The sequence below is a fragment of the Papaver somniferum genome, unplaced genomic scaffold, assembly GCF_003573695.1.
Source record: "Papaver somniferum cultivar HN1 unplaced genomic scaffold, ASM357369v1 unplaced-scaffold_15, whole genome shotgun sequence".
NCBI classification, from domain to species: domain Eukaryota; kingdom Viridiplantae; phylum Streptophyta; class Magnoliopsida; order Ranunculales; family Papaveraceae; genus Papaver; species Papaver somniferum.
Window position 1 is genome coordinate 1,846,513 of NW_020624376.1, and position 21,902 is coordinate 1,868,414.

Here is a 21,902-nt window from a genome sequence, read left to right on the forward strand (position 1 = left end):
GACTTTAATTTACAAAAAAATTGTCCCCAATTCAATTTTACATTGTCTAAAGAAATATTTTTCAGAGCTTTCACATTCTTACACCAATGATATGTCCGTGTTTTCACTTTTTTCGATGACTTGCTAAACTTCGAAGTTGATTCCTTTGAAAATCAAGTCATTTCTGGAATTCCATATTGTCCAAGTGATGGCACTTGTCCAACAGTGGATAAGTTCAACACCTTCCAACCTTTGATGATCAAGTTGATAATAATGAGTATCAACTTATTATTATACTTCTCAATACTGATCCATGATGTGTAAAACTGCCATTTCTCTTTTAACCTTTTGCCCTTCTAGAACACTAAGAAGACGATCAACATGCAGACAAAAAAAAATATTAGCCGACCTACGGTCGCCTTTACGTGTATATGCACAAATTTTTACCATAAGAATTTTCTATGATATTTATCATCTCTCTCCAAGGACAACCCCGTCCATCTGTGATCTCCTGTTGGTCAAACAAGAAACCGACAGCAACTATTCCTCTCTCAGGCTGTAGATAAGTCGGTAACCTTATTATATTAGAGATTAATTAGCTGGCTGGCGATTAAATTAAACATAATTCCTACCACATTTCCTCTATATATAGAGAAAAAGACTAGCTAGTATGGATAGTTCTACCACAAGTGTTTTACTCCGATAGTACCGTTAATCAGTCATGGCTCTTAGAAATCCATGGGCCTAACTACCCTCAAAAATCGACTTGCAAGGATAGGGTTGCCTAAGACTTATAAGCTTTACATTATGGAGGATCCGGACGATGTGGGACTATTTCTAACACCCCCTCAAACTCGAGAGGGTCGAGTTTGAGTACACCCTGAACCTGAAATATGGTAGCCGAATTGTAGCACATGGATTGCGGCCGGCCAACTGTGACAGCACGCGGATTATGGCCTACGGATTATTGCCCATGCCGAAACACTGAAACAACACGGAGTCCACACATCACCCGAATCCGACTTTGATACCATCTTATAAACCCATGGGCCTAACCACTCTCGAAAACGGCGTGGAAGGGATGTGGGACTACTTCTAACAATGGCCAGGCAAATATTTTCTTTTCCTTTCCTTGTGAGCAGTGCTCTATTTGTTTTGGTCGCCGTATCACTATGTTCACGTAAGTGCCAATTCTACTACTATTACTGCTCGATTTACAAGCTATTTTACTGATCGTTGTTATAATTAAACTTTTGTTTTTACTCTGAGTTACGTCCATTTCCTTTGTACTCATTTTTTATTGCTGCTGTTTTCAGAGAAGGCATCAGCAGCCCCGCTGCTGAAATGTCCAGCGGGGGAGCAGTATCTTCGGATGACAATCACCGGTTGCGATACGTGTCTTGCAGATATAAGAAAGAGACAACCAAGTGGTTCTAGTATCAGCAATTATGCGTGCAACTCAGTTGATGGCGGTCGAATCTTATGCGAAGCTTGCTTTAAATTTCCACCACCACCACCACCTCCTAGTCCACCACCACCACCACCTCCGACACCAGGATGCTTACCATCTGATGAACATATTTCACTAATCACGACTGGTTGCGATGTCTGTCTAAGTGAATTGGTCAAGAACAAACCTAGTGGAACTTATCTCGTTACTTACTCCTGTACTGGTATTGTAGGTTCAAGCACATGCAAAGGTTGCTATAGAACACTTGATAGTCCACCCCCTCCTGCCTCGTCCTGCACTTGCCTAAAAGAGATGATCGTTCAAGACCCAACTGAGCCAGGCAAAGAAGCGTGCCGTAACATACTAGCACCAAAATTAGCAATGGTGGCTAACTAGTTAGGAGCCATCCCCAATATTGCATAATGGATCTATTTAATTTCCTCAAGTATGTGTGTTTTATTTTAACCTCTCCACATCGCATATGTATGTGTCTGAATAAGTAATATGGCGGTCGTGATCCTCATATTATTAGAGGCTGTGTAATGGTATTACATGTTTAGTTGAATGGAGGAGGATACAATTTAGCCTAAATAGATAACTTTTTTTGCATTTCGTTTGAACTGACTGTCTTATAAGAGCCAGACTTACGATGGAGATCTTCCATTTTCCAAGTTAGCTTCATCCTTGGATTAGATCATGGAAGAATACGTCTAATATCGGAATTAAGGTAATAACGGGTTTCAAAGAGTGAGCAATAGAATCCTCTTAAGCAATGCACCCATGTATGTATGCTTAAGTTCACAATTTTACACATAGAACTCGACATTGCAGTTTTGGCAAGAGCATCAGCTGCATTTATTACATATAAGTTGACATTTGCATTATAAATAACCCACATGCTGAAATTGATGGAGCACGATCTTTTCGTAGATTGTATACAATCAATCAGAAATATTAAAGATCTGTGAGATATTTATTTCCTATATCAATCCGGAAAAATTGATTAAATGTGAACGTCCCCAATCTTTTATTATCTTTTATTTCAGATTGCAAAATTTATTAACTGGTCTATGCTGTGGCAAAATAAAATAATTATAAAATTATAAGAGATAATACAGTGATAAAGTTATTGGATAATAATATTAGTGACGTGAGTTTGAAACCTTCCTCAAATTCTTTACCGATCAAAATAAATAAATAAAATAAGAGACAACAAGAAAAGAAATCCCCAAAAGTTTGTTAACAACTAAAAGGAAAACACAATAGAAGAGAGTATAAAAGGACTCCCAAAAACTCGCAATTATTTAAAACACAAATAAATTATAATAAAGTCCGATCACCACTATAAGATATGACAATGTTTTCAACTAATTTTGCACCTCGCTTTCCTAAAATGTCAACCGAGAAGTTTATTTTCCCGTAAACATATTGATAAACAACCTATTCATAACATCTACAAGCCAATATCCATATCTTAATTACTGTCTAAGGCGAACAACCACTTAAGAAAGCTTGCACCACATTGTTTTTGGGTACTACTTTTTTTTGGCGGGGACCAGTATGTGATAAGAATATCTACCCTGCAGTTATAAGGGGTGTTCTAAAGAGCGGAAATGACTAATCCATCCTTAACCAAATTTAATTTATAACTAAAGCCTAACTAAATCATTAACAAAACAAAATAAAAAGCAAATTCAAATTATAACGAACTCATTACATTTAATTTTTCACAAACCCAGAGGGAACATCTGATCTTCTCTTCTTCCATCTTGCTTGTTGTCGTTGTGATTCGTTTTTGGTTTAAAAAAATAAGTAGTAAAAAATCAAAATAAGTTGAAAATGGAAGTTCGGAATTTTGTGAAAAACTTTCTCGAACTAGACGAACTTGATGGAAACGAATAACAGTTCGGCTAGCAAAACAAAAAATCCTAGCCGAACTTTTTGTTTGGTTCCAACACAGTTTTTTTGTCCTACGAACTTTTAATTCAGTTACGTCGCTAATTGTTTTTCATAATCGAACTTTTCTCTGAAACTATGTATTGAGTTCGGTTACGTCTCAATTTTTTTCTCCTAACCGAACTTTTCTCTGTAAGCAAAAACTACATTAAACCTAAGTTCGACAACCTGCTCCTTCAGAAATATTAGCCGAACTATATTAGCAGATAAGTTTGGCTACCTGTTCCTCAGAATACATGATTTGACAGGTAAAGAACTTTTATCAGAACTATTCTTATTCTTAAAAGAATTAAGTTTTTCTAAGAATTTAAAAACGCTTTCAAAAGCTCTAAATAGATCTTTGTCAACTGATCCATTACGATAGTATTCCTCACAGATTAAGAGTTAATTTAGTGAAATTCCATATCTTTGAGCGTTGATCACGTTTTCTACAACCTTTCTTAGAAGAACTTCTAATTTTTCCTTTAGATTGTTTCTTATCATCTAAGTTTTCCAAAGTCTTAGATGGAACGATATTATCATGAGAGACCAGAGGTCTAATGGACAATAAGCTTTGAACAATCTTTAAGGAATTTCTGGCGTACGTTACAGATGCCAAGAGCAAGCTTCCCAAAGAAATTTCCCATAGGGACAGAATTTAGGGATCAGTCAAACACAAACTTACTAGGTTCATAGTGTTCACCTGCTCTGATACCAATTGAAAAAGCGGGGATCTAACAACCACACCCAATATTTCGGTTAGCAATCTGTATGGACAACTCTAATATAATTCCAACAGAATCAACTAGACAGTCAGACTCAATCAATGGAATATCCAAGAGTTACATCTCTATTTATCAATTCAATTCGCAATCAAACAAATAGGGATTTGCGAGCCCGATTGAATATAAGAAGTAACTTGGACGGTATCAAAAACCAATATCCAAGTATCAATCAATTTAATCAACAACCAAATGTTGGATTCCCAATTGATTGAACTTACGCACAACCTCTGATATTTCAATTATATAAATAAATATAATGCGGAAAATAAATAACACAGACACCAGAAATTTTGTTAACGAGGAAACCGAAAATGCAGAAAAACCCCGGGACCTAGTCCAGATTTGAACACCACACTGTACTAAGCCGCTACAGACACTAGCCTACTCCAAGTTAACTTCAGACTAGAATGTAGTTGAGCCCTAACCAATCTCACACTGATCAAGGTACAATTATGTTCATGTCTCTGAATCCAAGCAGGACTTTATGCACTTGATTCCCATAGCTGATCTCACCCACAACTAATAGTTGCTACGACCCAAAGTCGAAGGCTTGATAAACAAATCTGTCTCACACATAAAAGTCTGATGAATAGATAAATCTGTCTCCCAAAGATAAACCTATGAGTTTTGTTCCGTCTTTTGATAAATCAAGGTGAACAGGAACCAATTGATATACCGGACTTATATTCCCGAATATCCTAACCGAACTTTTAATTTCCTAGCCGAACTTTTTGTGTGGTTCCAACACAGTTTTTTTCTCCTACGAACTTTTAGTTCGGTTACGTCGCTAATTTTTTTTCATAACCGAACTTTTCTCTGAAATTATGTATTGAGTTCGGTTAGGTCACAATTTTTTTCTCCTAACCGAACTTTTCTCTATAAGCAAAAACTACATTAAAACTAAGTTCCACATCCTGCTCCTTCGGAAATATTAGCCGAACTATATTAGCAGATAAGTTTGGCTGCATGTTTCTCAGATCTATTAGCCGAACTTGTTTGACTTAGCCCAAATCAAGCTATAAAATTTTTAGGAAATTTTGGCCAATTCAAGCAACAAAAAACTAACATTGAAGTATACCTACAGAGTTTGAAGGTTCGGATTCAAGAAAAAAAATCCAAAACTCCTATTCTCCTTCTTCGCTTAAAAATTTAATTTAAAAAAGATAATAATTTATTGATTTAGTCATACACTATTCATTAATTATCTTAACTTGGCGACTCAATTAATCATTACACTAACTTAATTAAAAAGGATAACTATGATATTAAGATAAATATTTGGATAAGGAGTGTTCTTAATTTACTTACCACCTATCAAAAAAGAAAGTATGGCCCCCTCCAAAAATGAGGGGTGCCCAAAAAGTTGTTCTATTAGAATCTGACATGATTACCAGACATTTGCAGCTCCACCTGACAGCCCATTCAAGCTCATGAACCACTGTTAACATCTTTGCCATATAATTTGTATGAATACGAAGCACTATTGCATAACGTGCCGAGCACTACACCATAGGGGCCTGGTCTGGCCTGGCCAAGCTCAAAACCCGTCATAGGCCGCCTGGCCTGGATTAATTTATTGGTCAGTTCGGGCTTTGTAATTGATTTTGGTCTCCAGCCTGATACCCGACCTGAAAGTCTGTTATTTGCCATCAATAATTCAACGTCCTCTTCATAGGTCCTAAAAGTTTTCATTTTATAATTGTGTATCTAGGAAAATAATATGTCAATATTTTTTATTTAATTATAGTTAATATTTTCAATACACTGATGGTAGTATATTCCCTTATCTTGAAAGTTTATAATACTATAATTAAATATTTATTATCTAGTATAATGCTAAAATATGAATTTTGCCTAATTATTAAGGTCGAAGGAATGCAGCAATATAGTTTTGTTTTGAAAATAAAATAAAATAAAGAGGACTGGATTTTTTCATTTTATATTATTTTAGCTATCTTTTATTTTACTACCATATTTTTAGACGATCATTGAAGTTGAAAAAATTGAAAAATAAAAATAAAAATTGATGTAAAAACCAATACATTAATTAAACAATATAACATAGAAGGTCTATTATTTTATTTTTATCGAAAACGTTAGAAATGATGCTTTTTTTTAACTTGTTGTTGCAAATGCTTTGACATATGTTGTAGTCTTCTGATCCTTGTTTTTTTTGCCACTGAATCCGCTGCTGCATTGTGATCTCTGCCTATAAAGTTTACCTTAGTTTGTGGTAATTTACTTAGAATAGAAATAGTTTCTTCGATAGTATTCTCTGCTGTCCAAGAAGCATATGTTCCTTTTTTGTTGATAGAATCCGCCAACCTTTACAATCTGTAGCAATAAAGACGCTAGAAAATGTATTGTTTTCTAGCCATTTTAACGCTTTTAAAAGTGATTTTGCTTCTACATGCAAGGCCGAGGACGCCCAATCTGAACCTGCAGAAAGATGCATAAAAGCTTCGTGGTCGACCGAGTACAGTATGAAGGCATAACCCATGGATAAGTCCTCTTTATTATACGACGCATCTACGAAAATTATTCAGTCCGCCCTAAAGTTGTTTCAAGAAGGTTTAAACGCTTTCTTTTCCTGGATATCTTTATATCTGTCTTCTTTATTGTACGGAGAAGACAGGATGAAGTTCTTAATTTTTTGAATCAATGAAGTTGGATCCGGGATAATTTTCCTAAACACCACTTGACATCTATATTTCCATATAAACAATGGGATTGTTGAAATTTGTTCGCAAAATTGTGAAAATATTGGATCTGATAACCATATTTCAACCCACTTGCTAATGGAGTCCGTGTTAATTTGAGAATTAACAACGTCCTTAGAGCAGCCAAACCAAATCGATCTAGCGAAATGACACTTTCTAAATAGAAGATCTTTTGTTTCTGACGATTAGTTATTACACAAAAGACACGCGGAAGAGATTTCTGAGTTGTGGGCTGCTAGTCTGCTACTGGTCGGAAGCGCTTTTTGAACTACTTTCCAAATAAATAGTATAATCCGAGGGATTTCCTGCAACTTCCATAATTTTTTCCAAGGGAATTCAATATTCTCCTCATTATCTGTATTTTGATTGATTAGATAGTTGTATATATATTTTGCCGTGAAAGCTCCAGATTGATGGTGTTTCCATCTAATCCCATCCCTCTCATCTTTATTCGGAGTAATTGCTAATATTTTTTCCTTAATATCTGGCGAAAAACATTCATCTGGTTAGTTTTCCAGTGTCCCATGATTCTTCATTATTTAATAGCTCTTGAACATTTTGCGGGAAAGGGTCACCCCTATCACTTGGTTTATTTACTTTATCCGTATTAGGTATCCAATTGTCTTCCCAAATCTTCGTATTAGCTTCATTTTTCACTTTCCAGATAAAATTTCCTTTGATAATATTAAGACCTTTTTGAATGTTTGTCCAGATCCAAGAGAGTTCATAGTTTCTCGATGGTTCAAAAAGGCTCGCGTAGTGGTAGTATTTCGCTTCTAGAAGTTTCACCCACAATTTTTCTTTTTATGTCATTACTCTGCTGGATAGCTTCGTTAGAAGGGCTATGTTTAAATTGTGAGGATTCTTTATTCCCAAATCCCCTTCCGATTTTGGTTTACATATGCCTATCCACGCCTTGATATAACCACGTTTTCCTTTTGACCTATCCTTATTCCACCAAAAATCTCTTTGAATTTTGTCGAACTTATCTAAAGTCTATTTGGGGAGAGCTAGCATCTGCATATGATACGTTGGGTAAGCTTGGAGGACTGAATGAATTAAAACTGTCCTGCCCGCTTGAGATAACAACTTTGCTTTCCAACCTTGTATTGTAGTACTTTTAAGGAGCCGTTCAAAATTATTTCTATCGAAAAAGAGAGGGGTTTCGAGATATCTGTCCTTTTTAGTCATCAATGGAACTTTTAGGATTTTTGCAATTATTTTTTCATGTTTGGGATGAATTTTAGGACTGTAATAGATTCCTTATTTTTGCAAATTTTCTATTTACCCCGTGATTTCCCCAAAATTAGATAAGATATTCAATAAATTTTTTGCTTCTTCTAGGTCCGCTTTGGTGAACTAAAACAGTCATCGGCAAAAAAAAAAAAGATGGGAGATAGTAGGGGCATGTTTGTTAGCTAGTCAGAAATCGAGTTTAAACGTATGAATGACTCGTTTTACCTTTACCCAAAACTCGGTTAAGGCAATGCTAGTCTACAATTGTTGACCGAAGTCTTACTGAATCTCATGTGTCTTTAAACATGTTTCGCAATAGCTTTAGATGACCAATGATATATATAGTATAAGGTGACTCGCGAATAGTTTAGTAGTGCTGGAGAGAGAAACTGCGTAAATTGCGGAGTTTTCTAGAAAGCTTTTGAAGTTTAGAATCTGGTAATGGAAGAAAATGGCGATCCAGGGGGAACATCAATGGCCCCTGATTGGATGCAATCAAGTATGGAGATCGAGCAAACCACTGTGGGGATCGGTAATTGTCAAAACTTGAGTGATATTGGGGGAAATAGAGTTTTATCATTTAAAGACAAATTGATGTCTGGTGGAAATCGGGAAGCTGTCATCGATGAAATTTTCCTCAATGATGCCGAAGATTCAAGTATTCCGGTGATCAAAATCGACTTGGATTCTAGAAAGAGGATCTTCCAGAAATGGAAGTGGTGTGTGATAGGGAAAGTTCATGGAAAAACAGTTGGTTACAAATTCATCCATGAAAAGGTACATGCTCTTTGGAACCCATCGGCTCAAATGGGAATAGATTTTTTTCCTTTTTAAATTTGGAAGTATTGAAGATTATAAAAAATGCATGTTTGGGGGTCCTTGGTTTATCTCTGGACATCATTTGGCTCTCCAGAGATGGCGCCCAAATTTCAGGCCATCGACAACAAAAATTGAGAAAACTGTAGTTTGGGTGAGAGTTCCAGGGTTTCCGTTGGAGTACTATGATAAAGATGTTCTTTTTAAGATAGGCAACGATATTGGGCAGACAATCAAAGTTGATCTAACTACAGAACATGTTACTAGAGGAAGATTTGTGCGCATTTGTGTCGAGATCGATACTTCAAAGCCTTTAGTGCCTGCGGTGAGAACTGGAGGATTCAATCAAAAAATTGAATATGAAGGAGTAAATCAATTTTGTTTTAAGTGTGGTAAAATCTCTCATAAGCAGGATCAATGTGTCATATCGGATGTGTCTCAACAGGGACAAGGTAATGATTCTTCCAACTCTTTGAATGTTGTGAATAATGATACAAATGTTGCAGGTATGCAGGTTCACGATAATGCTCCAAATCTTTCCGCTGATTCGTTTGGCCCTTGGATGTTGGTGGAGGACAAAAGTAAGAAGAAGAAGGGCAACAGTTAGAGAGGGTCAGTATTTCAGAAAGAAGACATGTCGCGAGGTGCACAAAGGCAGAACCATAGTCAGCAGAAGACTAGAACCAGTACTGGAGTAGGTGGTGTCAACTTGACGGGGGGGTTTTGGTAGCTTGAGTGCTGGTCCGAGTAAAATTAATGCCAATAATCATAGTAGTCAGTTACAAACTGCTCAGCAAAAGGTTAATGAGGACTTTATGATTAAGGATATGGAGAATGGTCATAACGGATCTTTTAGTGCCACTAATGAGAAAGCTCATAACAGAACATTTAGTGCTGCTAATGAAAAAGTTATTTCTGATGATTCAATTCCTAAACGGAAAGAGAATGGTCTAAGAATTAATGAGGGCATGAAGAAAAATGGGAATGGAAATGGAGTATATAAAGCTACCAGTAATTTCCAAGATGGTAAGAAGAATTCAAACTCTCAAGAAAATGGTGAACTCAAAGCCAGGTCTTCACATGTTCTCTCAAGAGTGGAAGGAACTCTCAGTGTAAACTTGGATGTTCAAGGATTTCAGAGTACGAAAAGCGCAAGTGGAGCTAGAAAAAAAGGGAAACAATTTTCAAATAATGGTGATCGAACGACGGTTGGAGTTGGACCAATTGATTCAACTGACAGAGGAAATCAATGTGATCCAAAATCAACTTTTTGCTTCGGGGCCTCAAGTCATTCACAATCCAGATTCGGTGACAATGGAGGTATCAATCAGGGAGGTTCGGAGAGTTTTACAACCTTTCCAAGTCTTGCTAACCGAATGGAATTCACAAGTGTCAGAAGCTCTTCTGGAACCAGGGGAAAGACCAAGATGCGACATAAGGAGTTGGCCAGAGCAAAGACTTGTGGAAGTAATTTTACTCCTATGGTGGAGACCCCATTTCTAATAAGAGGCCCAAAAGATCTGTAGAAGTTCGAGATGCTCTTTTCGACGAGGTGGGATTTGGACGACACCTCACAACAAGTGTTCAAGACCAGAATGGTGGCTTGCAAGGTGAGCAACGACAACATGAATCCCTCACAGAATGTGAGGAACCCAGGAATGAATAGTTGCATGGCTGGTATTGCCCCTCCCTCTTTTGGTAATTGTTTTAATATGAAAATCATGGTTTGGAATTGTAGAGAGGCTACCAGGCCCTCTTTTCTGAGGTTTATTAAAGATCTGGTGAAGAGAGGAAGGCCTTCTATTGTGGCTTTACTTGAAACTCGTTTAATGGATTTTGAGGCTAAGGGAATTGTTAGTCAGTTGGGTTTTACTGACTGTATTGTGGTTGATCCTGAAGGGTTTTCTAGTGGACTTGTTTTTCTCTGGAACAAAGAAACTGTTGACATTCAAGCCACTGCAGAATCCAGATGGATTATTCATGCTGTTGTTACTGTCAAAAATCAGGATCCATGGCTGCTTTCTACTGTTTATGCCAGCCCATAGAAAAATTTAAGAAAAATTTAAGAAAAAGAGTCTGAGAGGAGTTTGAGGCAGTTTCTGAGCTTCATGATGTCCCTTGGCCTGTTATGGGGTACTTCAATACCCTTCTTAAGGGTGATGAGAAAGGGGTGGCAGAAGGTTAAGATTAAGCCAAAACGACGATCTGCAGGATGTTGTTGTTAAGTGCAATTTGATTGATGCTGGGTCTACTGGTCCTAAATTCACTTGGAACAATAAGCGAACTGGTGGAGCTAATATCCAGGAAAGATTAGACACAGTCCTCATCAACTCTCTTTGGAGAAGCAAATTCCATAATGCTCAGGTTAAACATCTTTCTTATTTCAATTTTGATCATAGAGCTATTATGCTTGATCTTAATCCTTTTACTCCTCTTAAGCATAGACCCTTTAGGGGGGAGGCTATATGGACTGAAGATTTTAGGTTCACTAATGTTGTTAGAAAAGTTGGAAAGACAATAATAGCGGATCCGCCTCTTCTACATTTGTTTCTAATATTAACAACCTTCATAAGGATGCTAAAATTTGGAACAAGACCACTTTTGGCGATATTAGGAATCAGATAAAAACCTCTAGACATAATTTGACCGTAGCTCAGGATGAATTTGATAGTAATCCTAGTATTGAAAACAAAGGTAAAATGACTAGATGTTTGTATGAGTACCGGAAAGTCTTGCAAATGGAAGAGACCTTTTGGAAACAAAAATCTAGAGTGCAGTGGCCTGCTGAGGGCAATAGAAATACTAAGTTTTTCCATATTTTCGCCCTTGTCAGAAGAAATACGAATAAAAACACTATGCTTAAAAATTCTGATGGGATTTGGCTTCGTGACGAAAAAGATATTGAGGATCATATTGTTACTCATTTTGAGGCTTTGTTTACTGACTCTGGATGGGATCCTAGAGATGATCGAGAACTTTGTCAACTTGTCCCTAATGTTATCACAAGTGATGAAAATGTCTCTCTCACCAGAATGGTTACAACTGGTGAGATTAAGAAAGCTCTTAGCCAGCTAGGGGCTCTGAAAGTCCCTGGTCCGGATGGCTTTCAAGGTATTTTTTTCTCCAAATACTGGGATCAAATTGGTCCAAATGTTTGCGAAATGATTACATAATTCTTTAATTCTGGTAAGATCAATATGGAATTAAACAAGACCTTTATTGTTTTAATCCCCAAGGTGGCTAGTCCTAGCAATACTAAGGAGTTGAGACCAATTAGTCTGTGTAACTTTGCTTTCAAGTTGATTACCAAAATTTTGGCTAATAAGCTTAAAGTTCACTTGGATAAAATGATCTCCAAATCTCAGCATACTTTTGTTCCGAGCAGGTCTATCTTTGATGCTATTGTGCTTACTAATGAAATTTTTCACTCTTTTAAGAACAAGTCAGGTGTGAAAGGTTGGATGGATCTAAAGTTCGATTTCGACAAGGCCTATGATAGAGTAAGCTGGACCTTTTTGTCCAAAGTGATGCATTATATGGGTTTTTCTGAACACTGGATTAAGATGGTGTACGAGTGTATTTCTACAGTGTCTTTTCAAGTGTTACTCAATGGGTCTCCTAGTAGGTCTTTTTGTCCCTCTAGGGGATTGAGGCAGGGAGACCCTCTCTCCCCATATTTGTTTATTATGGTGTTAGAGGTTTTCTCTAGACTTATTGAGAAGCACATTACTGATAAAAGTCTTGCTGGGTTTAGTATTAATTGCTAGAGAGGAGCACCTAAAATTATCCATTGTTTATATGCTGATGATAGTTTGGTTTTCTTAAAGGATAATCATTCTAATGTTGTGAATCTTAGGTATGTGCTTAGAGCAAGTCTTATGGTGGAATACAACTATTCCAAGTGTGGAAAATTCATGGAATGTCAAGTCTAGTGGCTTCCAAGTTGGGGTTTTCCACAGAAAATCCAAGCAACGTTCCATGGTTTGGTGGAAGGGTTAGTGGAATTCATCTAAATGCCAATAAGAATAGCGCTGAACGCCAATAATATTGGCGCAGTAGAGGAAAAGAAACTTCAATATGAATGGCGCTGAACGCTAATTAAAATAGCGTAAGTCAAGCGCTAAACAGAATGGCGTTCAGCGCTATTAACAATAGCGTTTTTCAGCGCCAATCTTAATTGCGCTAACCACAAAAAACATCCAGGAGCCACTCCGCTTCTCCAATCCTATACTTAGTTTTTTTTTCTACTCTCTCATTTTTTTCCTCTTGAACAAACTAGTTTTTTGGTTTCATATATTGAATCAAATCAAATCAAAAAGAAGATAAAATTGATTGATACTAAAAATACTTCAACTACATTGATTCCACTACATCAAATTGCCAAAAAAAAAAATTGAAGCTACATAGTTCCATAAGCTACATAGTGTTAGGATAACCAAATGTTCTAGGAGGATAACCATGTTTTTCCAAAATATAGTTTCACCAAGATACATGATACTAGTATCGCTTTCCGGATTATAGAAAGTCACTCTTTGATTGGAGATTTCACGAGCATGCACTATATCAGGATGATCTCTATACATACTAGTAGTCCATGGTTGCCATTCCGTTCCAACAATTGTCCCCAACTCAATTTGTTGGCGAGTTGTATTAAGAGAGTGTTTGGAAGTACCCCTTTGCAACTTCACTAGACTATATTTCTTAAATATCATAATTGCAGGACATACATCAGTCGGTACACCTTCCACTAGTACAAATCTTCACATTGGCCACACTTAATCACCGTGTCCATAGGCTTTTGGTCATGGATTTTTTTCACTCCAAAAATGTGACATCAGGTGCCGTGACAAAGTGGTATCTTTATGGCTACATAAACTTTGAGTGGATATAAAATATGATTTACCATGGCCATAATTCTAAAACCGTGTCTATATGGTACTCATTATTTTTTTTATAGTTAAGCATTTTCACTATCACCATGGCCATAGGATTCTTATAGACACACAATTTGATTTGACCGTGGCTAGAGTTTACCTTAAAGCCACATAGATTTTATTTTAACACTGGCCTTTGTTATCAATTAGGCACGTAAAATTTGTTTTATCGTTGCCAATTCATGACTTACCGCTGCATTAAACTTGTAGCACCATGGCGATAAATTTTCTAAGGACACAATTTTTTTTAACGTGGCTATTGCATACCTTCACGACACAGGGAACCAGTAAAAGCATGACCATAAATTTCTTATGGACACACAATAAGCTTTGAACGTGGATAATGTATACCTTAAGGCCACATGGATTCATTTTAACGACGGCAGAGTATAATTTGGCTTATTGACAATGTGTAGTTACGGGTGAAATTTGGTACAGCCATGGCTTGAACCTCCAAATTACGCTACTGATATATATGAATCTACGGAACCGCTATTTCTTCCCCCCCAAAAAATGTACAATTAGAAGCGAAAATATTCAAAACATCAAAACATTATTTATTTTAATAATAAAGGGTAGTTACATCACTGACCAAAGCCTCTTTAACATAAGGAAATGTGATAACAATGGCCATTCATCCAGGACTTGGACACTTGGCATAAAATTGCAAGTATATCGACCATAAAGTTACAAGACCTGTTGCCAAACTTACAAGCATAGAAACGAGCAAAACTTGAATAAAATTATCAATCTATTATTACAGGAGTGGTAGTCCACTTAGCACTACACTGAGAAACAATGATAGAGTTGATAATAACATCAGTCGCTTCGAAGTAAACTTGGATCAGCTCCTGGTATGCAAGCGAATACGACTTTAGCTTCAAGCTGTTGTGCTTGGGATTTTTTGGCACCCTAGAAGTAACCTGCTGTTGTGCTTGGGATTTTTTGTCACCCGAGAAGTACCCTGCATAATAAGAAGACTTCAACCAATTCCAATAGTAAGATTTCAATCTATATAAAAGATGAGGTGAACATCAAGACAAAGAAATTATATTTACCATGGTACCTGGAGAGCAAAATTGTGAACACATACTAGCCACAACAATGGCAACCTGTCAAAGTGAGGTATTCTGCTATTAAAACATCTCGAATCGACAAACATTACTAGGAAATTATAGTTCTGTTCTCAAATACTAGATGGTAACAAATCAAGCCAAATTAATTACAAAGCAAAAGATTAAGGAAAAATAAAATCTTACCCTTGAAGGTTTGAAATAAATTTTGAACTGCCCTGCCAGTAACCTCAAAAGACGACAACGATAACCAGAATTCATTGGTGAACAAGAGATGGTAATGACATCTTCCTCTTTCACATGGATTATTGAAGATACCCTTTGATACAGTTCAGGAGTAATGGGATCATAATCAATTGATCCTTCCATTACTTGGGCAAGCTCCGCATCCTTTAACACCACCAAATCCCAAATCAGCAAAACCAAAAAACAAAATTTCTCTAAAGCACAAGAATTGAACAGAAAATGTACGAAAAATATGATTCCATTTTTTTCGGTAAAATTCCAAAAAGAAAAATAAAGTGGGAATTCAATGAAAAAATTCTCTTTCTCAAACACGGAGAAGAATAAGGCTCTGAAAGAATTGATGCTAAATTCAGACTAGGTCTTGTAAAAAAGGGGGTTTTAAGAAATACGAACCCCGTATACAGAACCCAAAAGGAACCCATGTTAGGGCTTCTTCTTCTTATGAATCTACACAGAGAAAACAACTATAAAACATAAATCTATTGAGACTTGTATGTAACGTGAAAAACAGTAGAGCGAGATGGACTAACTAACCTTGAATACCGTTTTCTTGTTTGAGTTGCAGTAGCTGAAGAACACCATCTTCTTCTACTTCGATCAGCCCATCGAGTTTTCGGTTTTGATTCGTAAATAGCTTTGTGGATGAACTTTCTTCTCGGTCTCAGTAGTTAACAGAGTTTTTAGATTTGATTTGAAGGGAAAGGAGAGGATTTCTGGGGAAAGTTAGAGACAGATCTTGCGCCGCTGCATACTTTTTTTTTTTCTTCTTAGGGTTGCTGGAGGAGGAGAAAACAAAGCAAGGAGCAAATGCGTGTAATTTATGTAAACCTAATAAAAATGAATTCGGAAAATGACGAAAATGCCACGATTGCTGAAGGCTGATACCGCTATTGTTAGAGGCGGGTACCAATCCATATAAAGTAATCTCAATCGTTGGATCTTGGATTGATATCCTCCCTTAGCAGAAGTGGTAACAGCCTTTAACAATCATGGAAAATGCTGGATTTCAAAAACGCATTTTTAAAATGTTTTGGTATTTTTCCATGGCTCTAATTGGGGGTAGCATATTGCTCGGGGTGTATCAAACCAAAGGGAATTGGTGTTTTGTCTTATTTGGTTTTGGGTACATCCTAAGCAATATAACACCCCCATCAGCAATGTTGTTTCATCAGACTTGAGTCAGTTGACATAATTGTCCAATGGTATTAAAGCATAATGCAAATACATTTTAACATTTTAGCTAACATATATGGGAATTCATCTTATTTTTAAGTTGGTTCTCTTTAATTTTATAGTTTAACCTGGACCAGGATCATAGGGACAAAGACAAGGACGGTAACAGAAGACAATATACCAAAGGGTGTCTTGATATATCTCAGGTATGATATCAAAAATAAATATTGGATAAGATTATTTTCACATAAAACGCTAAATCAGAACCACCGAGAGGGAAACCAGATGTCGTATAGATTATCAAACCAAGCAGTAGACGGAAGCCATCCAGGTTCATTCTCGACTACAATATGAAACCATATTGTCCCAATTTTTATGGATCAAATTGTATTAGCTGACTCCTTAAACACAACATATTCGTGTACAATTTCTTTCTAGTTTATTAATAACGTTATTTTATGCTTCAAAAAAAATGCCAAAAATTATTTATATGGTTTTGGATTTCGTTCGATCCTGTGTGATCGTATTGGACGCTAGATATCTTAGTGTAAACTAACCCAATTACGGATCACAAACTTTGATTAAATTTTCTTATTGGCTATTTTTTTAATGGGTGTACTTTTGTTAATTTTCTTCGACATGAGATATTGATTCATAGGAGTTTATAATTTTCCGAATATTTTTGTTTAAATTGATAGTTTTTCTCGGCGTACCAATTCATGTTTCAGTTTCACAATAATTTTTTCGGTATGCATTCATATTTTGTATTTTTTTTGTTGGATTTGAATGCACTAGATAATACTCAGTTTAACTGATCATCCACCTGAATCCATCTTATTTAATCCAATTATACTCAACTTTCTTCGGAAATCACTGGATAATGCTTGAGTATCCACAAAGTTATTCCAGTTCTACTCAATGTTGCTCAATTTCATTAAATCATACTTAAAATCACATGATCATGCTCATACCCATACTCAATATGGTATATTATCTACCTAATTCCATTTAATTTAATCCAATTATATTCAAATTTCTTTCACAATCACTGGGTAACGCTTTTGAATGGTTATTCACAAATTTAATCCAACTTTACTGAGAATTTTTCTTCATTCCATCAAATCATACTCAAAATTACTTGATGATACCTAATATGACCGATTACCCACCCAATCCCTTCTAGTTCAAACACATTGTACTACCTTTTATCCCACGGTCATTGGATAATGCTTATTTTGACCAATTATCCACAAATTTAAGGATCCGATTACTGATCCACCTAACATTATTAGCCTCAGATTACTGGAGGAACACTTCTTTCAAGTGTGGCTTAATTTAAATATATTTCTTTTGGTATAAAAACTAAAAAACAACCAAGAAACCCGTTGGAATTAGATTACATCCAATCGAATCTAATTTTACTCAAATTCACTGGATCTTATTAACTTCGGTCTCACTCAATGACACCTTTAGTCATCAATTTTGGACTTTGAATTTTATTTCAGCTAGCCCGATTTTTTTTATGCTTAAATATTTAGTTTTTTTCTGGTCGGTTTAAATATTTATATTTTTATTCAAGTACAAACTTCGTCTAGCCTCAACCCATTTTAAATGATTTATTCGAATTCGTCGAGGGACTTCGTTTGATCTCACTAGATTCATTAGTCATACATCGACTTGCAGTAAGAAACCACAAACTTGGATCACATAATCATCAATTTGATCTCCCATTTTTTTTTCTTTTTTTTTTACAAAATTGAACATAAGTTAGTTACATATTTCGACAAATATATTTTTGATGTGGTATGTGGTACCAATCATGGTTTGACAAGTGGTATTTAAGTCACACAAAATATAATCTGTTGGGATATATGTTTTTAAAAACATTAAAAGCGAATTATAACTGCACAACATAATCTGTATGGTGTTTATTCGACCAATAGAAAATCAAAATCTTTAATCGAACGAGTATAAATGCAAACACAAAAACTCATATGGATCAATCTTACACAAAGGAGGGAAAACTGCGATCTCCATGGGCGGGAACAACGAAATTTTGGCGCAATATTTCCTCCTAAATTTCAATAGTTTTTTTAACCTCAAAACCCTAACCAGGTCTTATTATATTCCTCCATCTTTGTTTACACTCTTTTTCTCTTTCGAACCTCGAAGCCTCCGAGAAAACTAACCTCACCACTAAACCACCAAAATATCAATAAACAAGAAGCAGAGTACTATTTTTCTCAACAAAATCAGAACACAATACCTCTCTGAGCGGTTAATCAACCATAAATCAAAACCAATCTGGTAATCTAATATTTTCTCTTATAAGTTATTGATTTGTCAGAGATTTGAAGATGGAGAAAAAGATGATATATCGATTTATCTTTTTTCCTATAATCGTACACTGATTTTGGAGGTATGAAGATCTGTTTTTCATTATTAATTATGTGAATTATTATTTGATTGAATTCATGTGAATCGGTTCAAAATCAATAAAAGCTAGGTCTATTTATTATTCTCGTATTTTTCATGGCTGATTATAGATTTGATTATTGAAATTTTCAGATTATGGGTATGATTTGATTTAAAATTTGTTGAGTTGTTGAAAAGTTTCTTCCCTGTTCAATGTTTCAAGAGATGAATCACTTTTTCTTATTCACAAACTTGCTGAGTACACATGAGTGTGATGTCATGATGGTTTGATTATAACTAACAGGGCTTGTGCAGTGTTAAGTTCTAAGTTCTTGTAGTTCAAATTATAAGTTGGTAGAACTCCTGTAGAATTGTTGTGTGAAACTAGTGAATCATTGCATTTTTGGATATGGTGTGCAGTTAGGGAGTATTGGTGCTATGACTGACCTGAAAGCAGGATTGGCAGGATAAGTTTAAAAACATGAGGAGAGGGAAATAAGAAGCAGACAATAAGGATGATAGCTCTCCCAAGTCGAGTTATCCAGGGTTTAACGAAATCCCTACACAGATTGAACCCAGAATGAAGGTACATCAAACTTTCAATGGTTCATAATTAAGACTACCTGGACTGTGTGAAGTGTTGTGATTGTTAGGAGTATTTGTTATTTAGAGATTTTTGGCTTTGAGTTGGAGAGGGTACTTCAATAAAGAGGGTGAATTGGAGAGGGTACTTCAATAACATGTTTTGGAATCTTAATTATTGGAATGGTGTGAGTACATTGCCAGGGGATGGTCCAACTAGCAATGTGTCAGTAGTGTCCAACTGAAAAATTAGATTTGGTTGACTCGCAGTTTATGTCGACAGCTTAGAAACTTAGGATCGAACTGTTACCATTCAATTTGAAATCTTAGAAACAGGTAGGGCATTTTATTCTTGCAATGCCTTCTCCAATGATTTGTGGCAATACTTGAGCGCGCAAAGTTTACAGAATGTTCAGACTGTCCCAACTTTCTGGTGTGTCTACTGTTGTACTTGAAAACTTGCTACTATAATTACTTTTAAAAATAGAGATCCAAGAAAAGCAGTGGGTATGTTTTTATTGAATGTATTCATGGTTAACTAAACAAGATACGTTAGAAATGCTGGTACTTTAGTTGTCTTATTGAATGTATTCATGGATAACTAAACAACTCTATTGATGAATGAATATGCAGAATGGCTCAACTACAGACTACTATTTATAGATTTAACTTTAGCATTAAACTCTAACACCTGCCAACTTGTTTAATTGATTTGAACTTTTCTTCATTAACTAGTATAATGTGAATTGACTTAAAAAAAAAATTTAGCTCTTTTTCATAGCCTGCAGGACCAAGGTTAAGAATTCATTGCATTAGGTCATACTCCCATTATTGACTAGTGACAATTTGAGATAAGAATCCTTTGACCAATTTTTAAGAAACCACTTACACAGACGATGTTGTACTCAACAAATGATAACTTGGCTGACATGTTCTATCGCAAAAACTATTAGGCTCTATTCTCCCTCTATTCTGAGATTCTATATATGTGGACTGTGATTTTAATTTGAGTTTTTGTTGCGATTTCTAAGCCACCCCGGAAGTGAATTGTTGCTTCTAAAGTTGGGAAAACACAAAAATATTTGCTTGTACTACTTAGAATTACATGTTGTATATGACAAGAATTTTTCTTTTAACTCTCACTTCTTCTTCTACCCTTTTTTGTGGATGAACAGTCAAATGAAGGTGTAGTGGGGTGTCCGGTTTAGAGAAAAAGGCTTGTTTTATTTTGTTGCCTGACCTTTTTGCTTGGCTTGCTGCAGCGAGGACCTTATCCGCGGAACTTCTTCTCTCCTCTGCTATGGGGATATTCTCTTGATTCTGCATCATTTATAGGCATTATTGAGTACTAACTGGATGTGGTAGGGTTTTACAAACTCAAGATTGTGATACTGTTTATAAGATTATTAAAGGGTGATTTACAGTCAACAATTATTCATTCTTATCAAGTTCGGTAAATGCTAAATGTTTGATAAATTGCTTGACAAGAATTAAATAGCTTACTAAAACCAAAGAAAGCGTCACTATGAAAGTTGCTGCTGTGATACTGCAATCAGTTTTTTATACATAAAGGGAAGCTTCAAGAGGTAAACCTAATCTTTTATTTGCAAACCCATAGCATAAGTGTTCTTCTCTGTTAAATTTTTTGTTGTTTTGGGTTATGATATGATTGAATTTGTTAGAAAAGATAGCGGACTTGAATTGTCAGTTGTCACTGCTTTAGATAATGATATAGAAACCTATTTAGATCAACTATAGTAATTTTTCTCATTGATGTAGAAAGAAAACTCATTTTTAGAACTATCAATTTTTATGAATACATCCTTCAACTATTTTAACTGATTTAGAGTCTATAGTTCTCCAATACAGAAACCACAATTTTGTTCCTTTACAAGCAAAAAAAAAGAACAAACCCCAAAATCCCACTGCAAACCCCAGGGCAATTATATCCAGAGCTGGTTAAAAGTCAGCTTGGTTACAGTCGTTCCCTCCTGGCAGGTTCCGTTATTTTCTACAAGTCCATCGCCATTATTCAGCTTGTCTAGAAAATACAAGCTTTCGATCACAAGGTTCGAGAGCCTCTAATGCATGTTTGGAACTGATGGCAAAAACTTGTTTCCATTTGTGTCATAAGCATGTTTATATTTTTTAGTGGTTTCAAAGATTTATAGCTGCACAAGGTCAAAATCGTTCACTTTCATAATCTATATAGGCAGGATACGTCTCTACCAACACTTATTTAGATTGCAGAGAGATAACTTAGTGATGATACATTGTGTGCAAAATGCAGCAGTTATATGCTAGAATAAGAAACATAAAAATCTAACATGTGATAGAGATTCGACATAGGATAAAAAAAAAGGGGACTAGGGTGTTCTTGGATTATAGAATGATAGAATTGTACGGCTGTTTTGTTGTTAATGACCCATGTACAATCACAACTGTCTCGGGATTGTACTAATTGTACGTAAATATAATTTTTGATGAAATTAATATGATGTATTTTGGAGTGAGTCATTGTGTTGTGTAAGATGCTTGTTTTGTTCTTCCATTTTTTA

At 35.8% G+C, this 21,902-nt stretch overlaps 2 protein-coding genes across 2 annotated transcripts; one reads left to right on the forward strand and one right to left on the reverse strand.

Moving 5' to 3' along the window:
* The first annotated feature begins 10,516 nt into the window (after positions 1-10,516).
* LOC113335587 lies at positions 10,517-12,094 on the forward strand. Its single transcript, XM_026581613.1, has 3 exons — positions 10,517-10,948; positions 11,133-11,285; positions 11,423-12,094. The coding sequence occupies exons 1-3, from the start codon at positions 10,517-10,519 to the stop codon at positions 12,092-12,094; spliced, it is 1,257 nt and encodes a 418-aa protein (XP_026437398.1).
* Positions 12,095-14,601: 2,507 nt separating this feature from the next.
* On the reverse strand, positions 14,602-15,415 carry LOC113335588. Its single transcript, XM_026581614.1, has 3 exons — positions 15,115-15,415; positions 14,922-14,967; positions 14,602-14,819 (listed from the first exon to the last, which is right to left on the reverse strand). Exons 1-3 carry the CDS (start codon positions 15,295-15,297, stop codon positions 14,602-14,604), a joined length of 447 nt encoding a protein of 148 aa, XP_026437399.1. The 5' UTR covers positions 15,298-15,415.
* Positions 15,416-21,902: the final 6,487 nt, after the last annotated feature.

What these genes read in the sequence shown, in the direction of transcription:
- LOC113335588 (XM_026581614.1), bottom strand. Translation starts at nt 15,297, where the DNA reads ATGGAAGGATCAATTGATTATGATCCCATTACTCCTGAACTGTATCAA. An exon ending in TTTATTTCAAACCTTCAAGG is followed by an intron (nt 14,968 to 15,114) that starts GTAAGATTTTAT and finishes TCACTTTGACAG; the next exon opens with GTTGCCATTGTTGTGGCTAG. An exon ending in TTCACAATTTTGCTCTCCAG is followed by an intron (nt 14,820 to 14,921) that starts GTACCATGGTAA and finishes CTTATTATGCAG; the next exon opens with GGTACTTCTCGGGTGACAAA.
- LOC113335587 (XM_026581613.1), top strand. Translation starts at nt 10,517, where the DNA reads ATGGTGGCTTGCAAGGTGAGCAACGACAACATGAATCCCTCACAGAAT. An exon ending in ATCCATGGCTGCTTTCTACT is followed by an intron (nt 10,949 to 11,132) that starts GTTTATGCCAGC and finishes GACGATCTGCAG; the next exon opens with GATGTTGTTGTTAAGTGCAA. An exon ending in GCAAATTCCATAATGCTCAG is followed by an intron (nt 11,286 to 11,422) that starts GTTAAACATCTT and finishes TAATGTTGTTAG; the next exon opens with AAAAGTTGGAAAGACAATAA.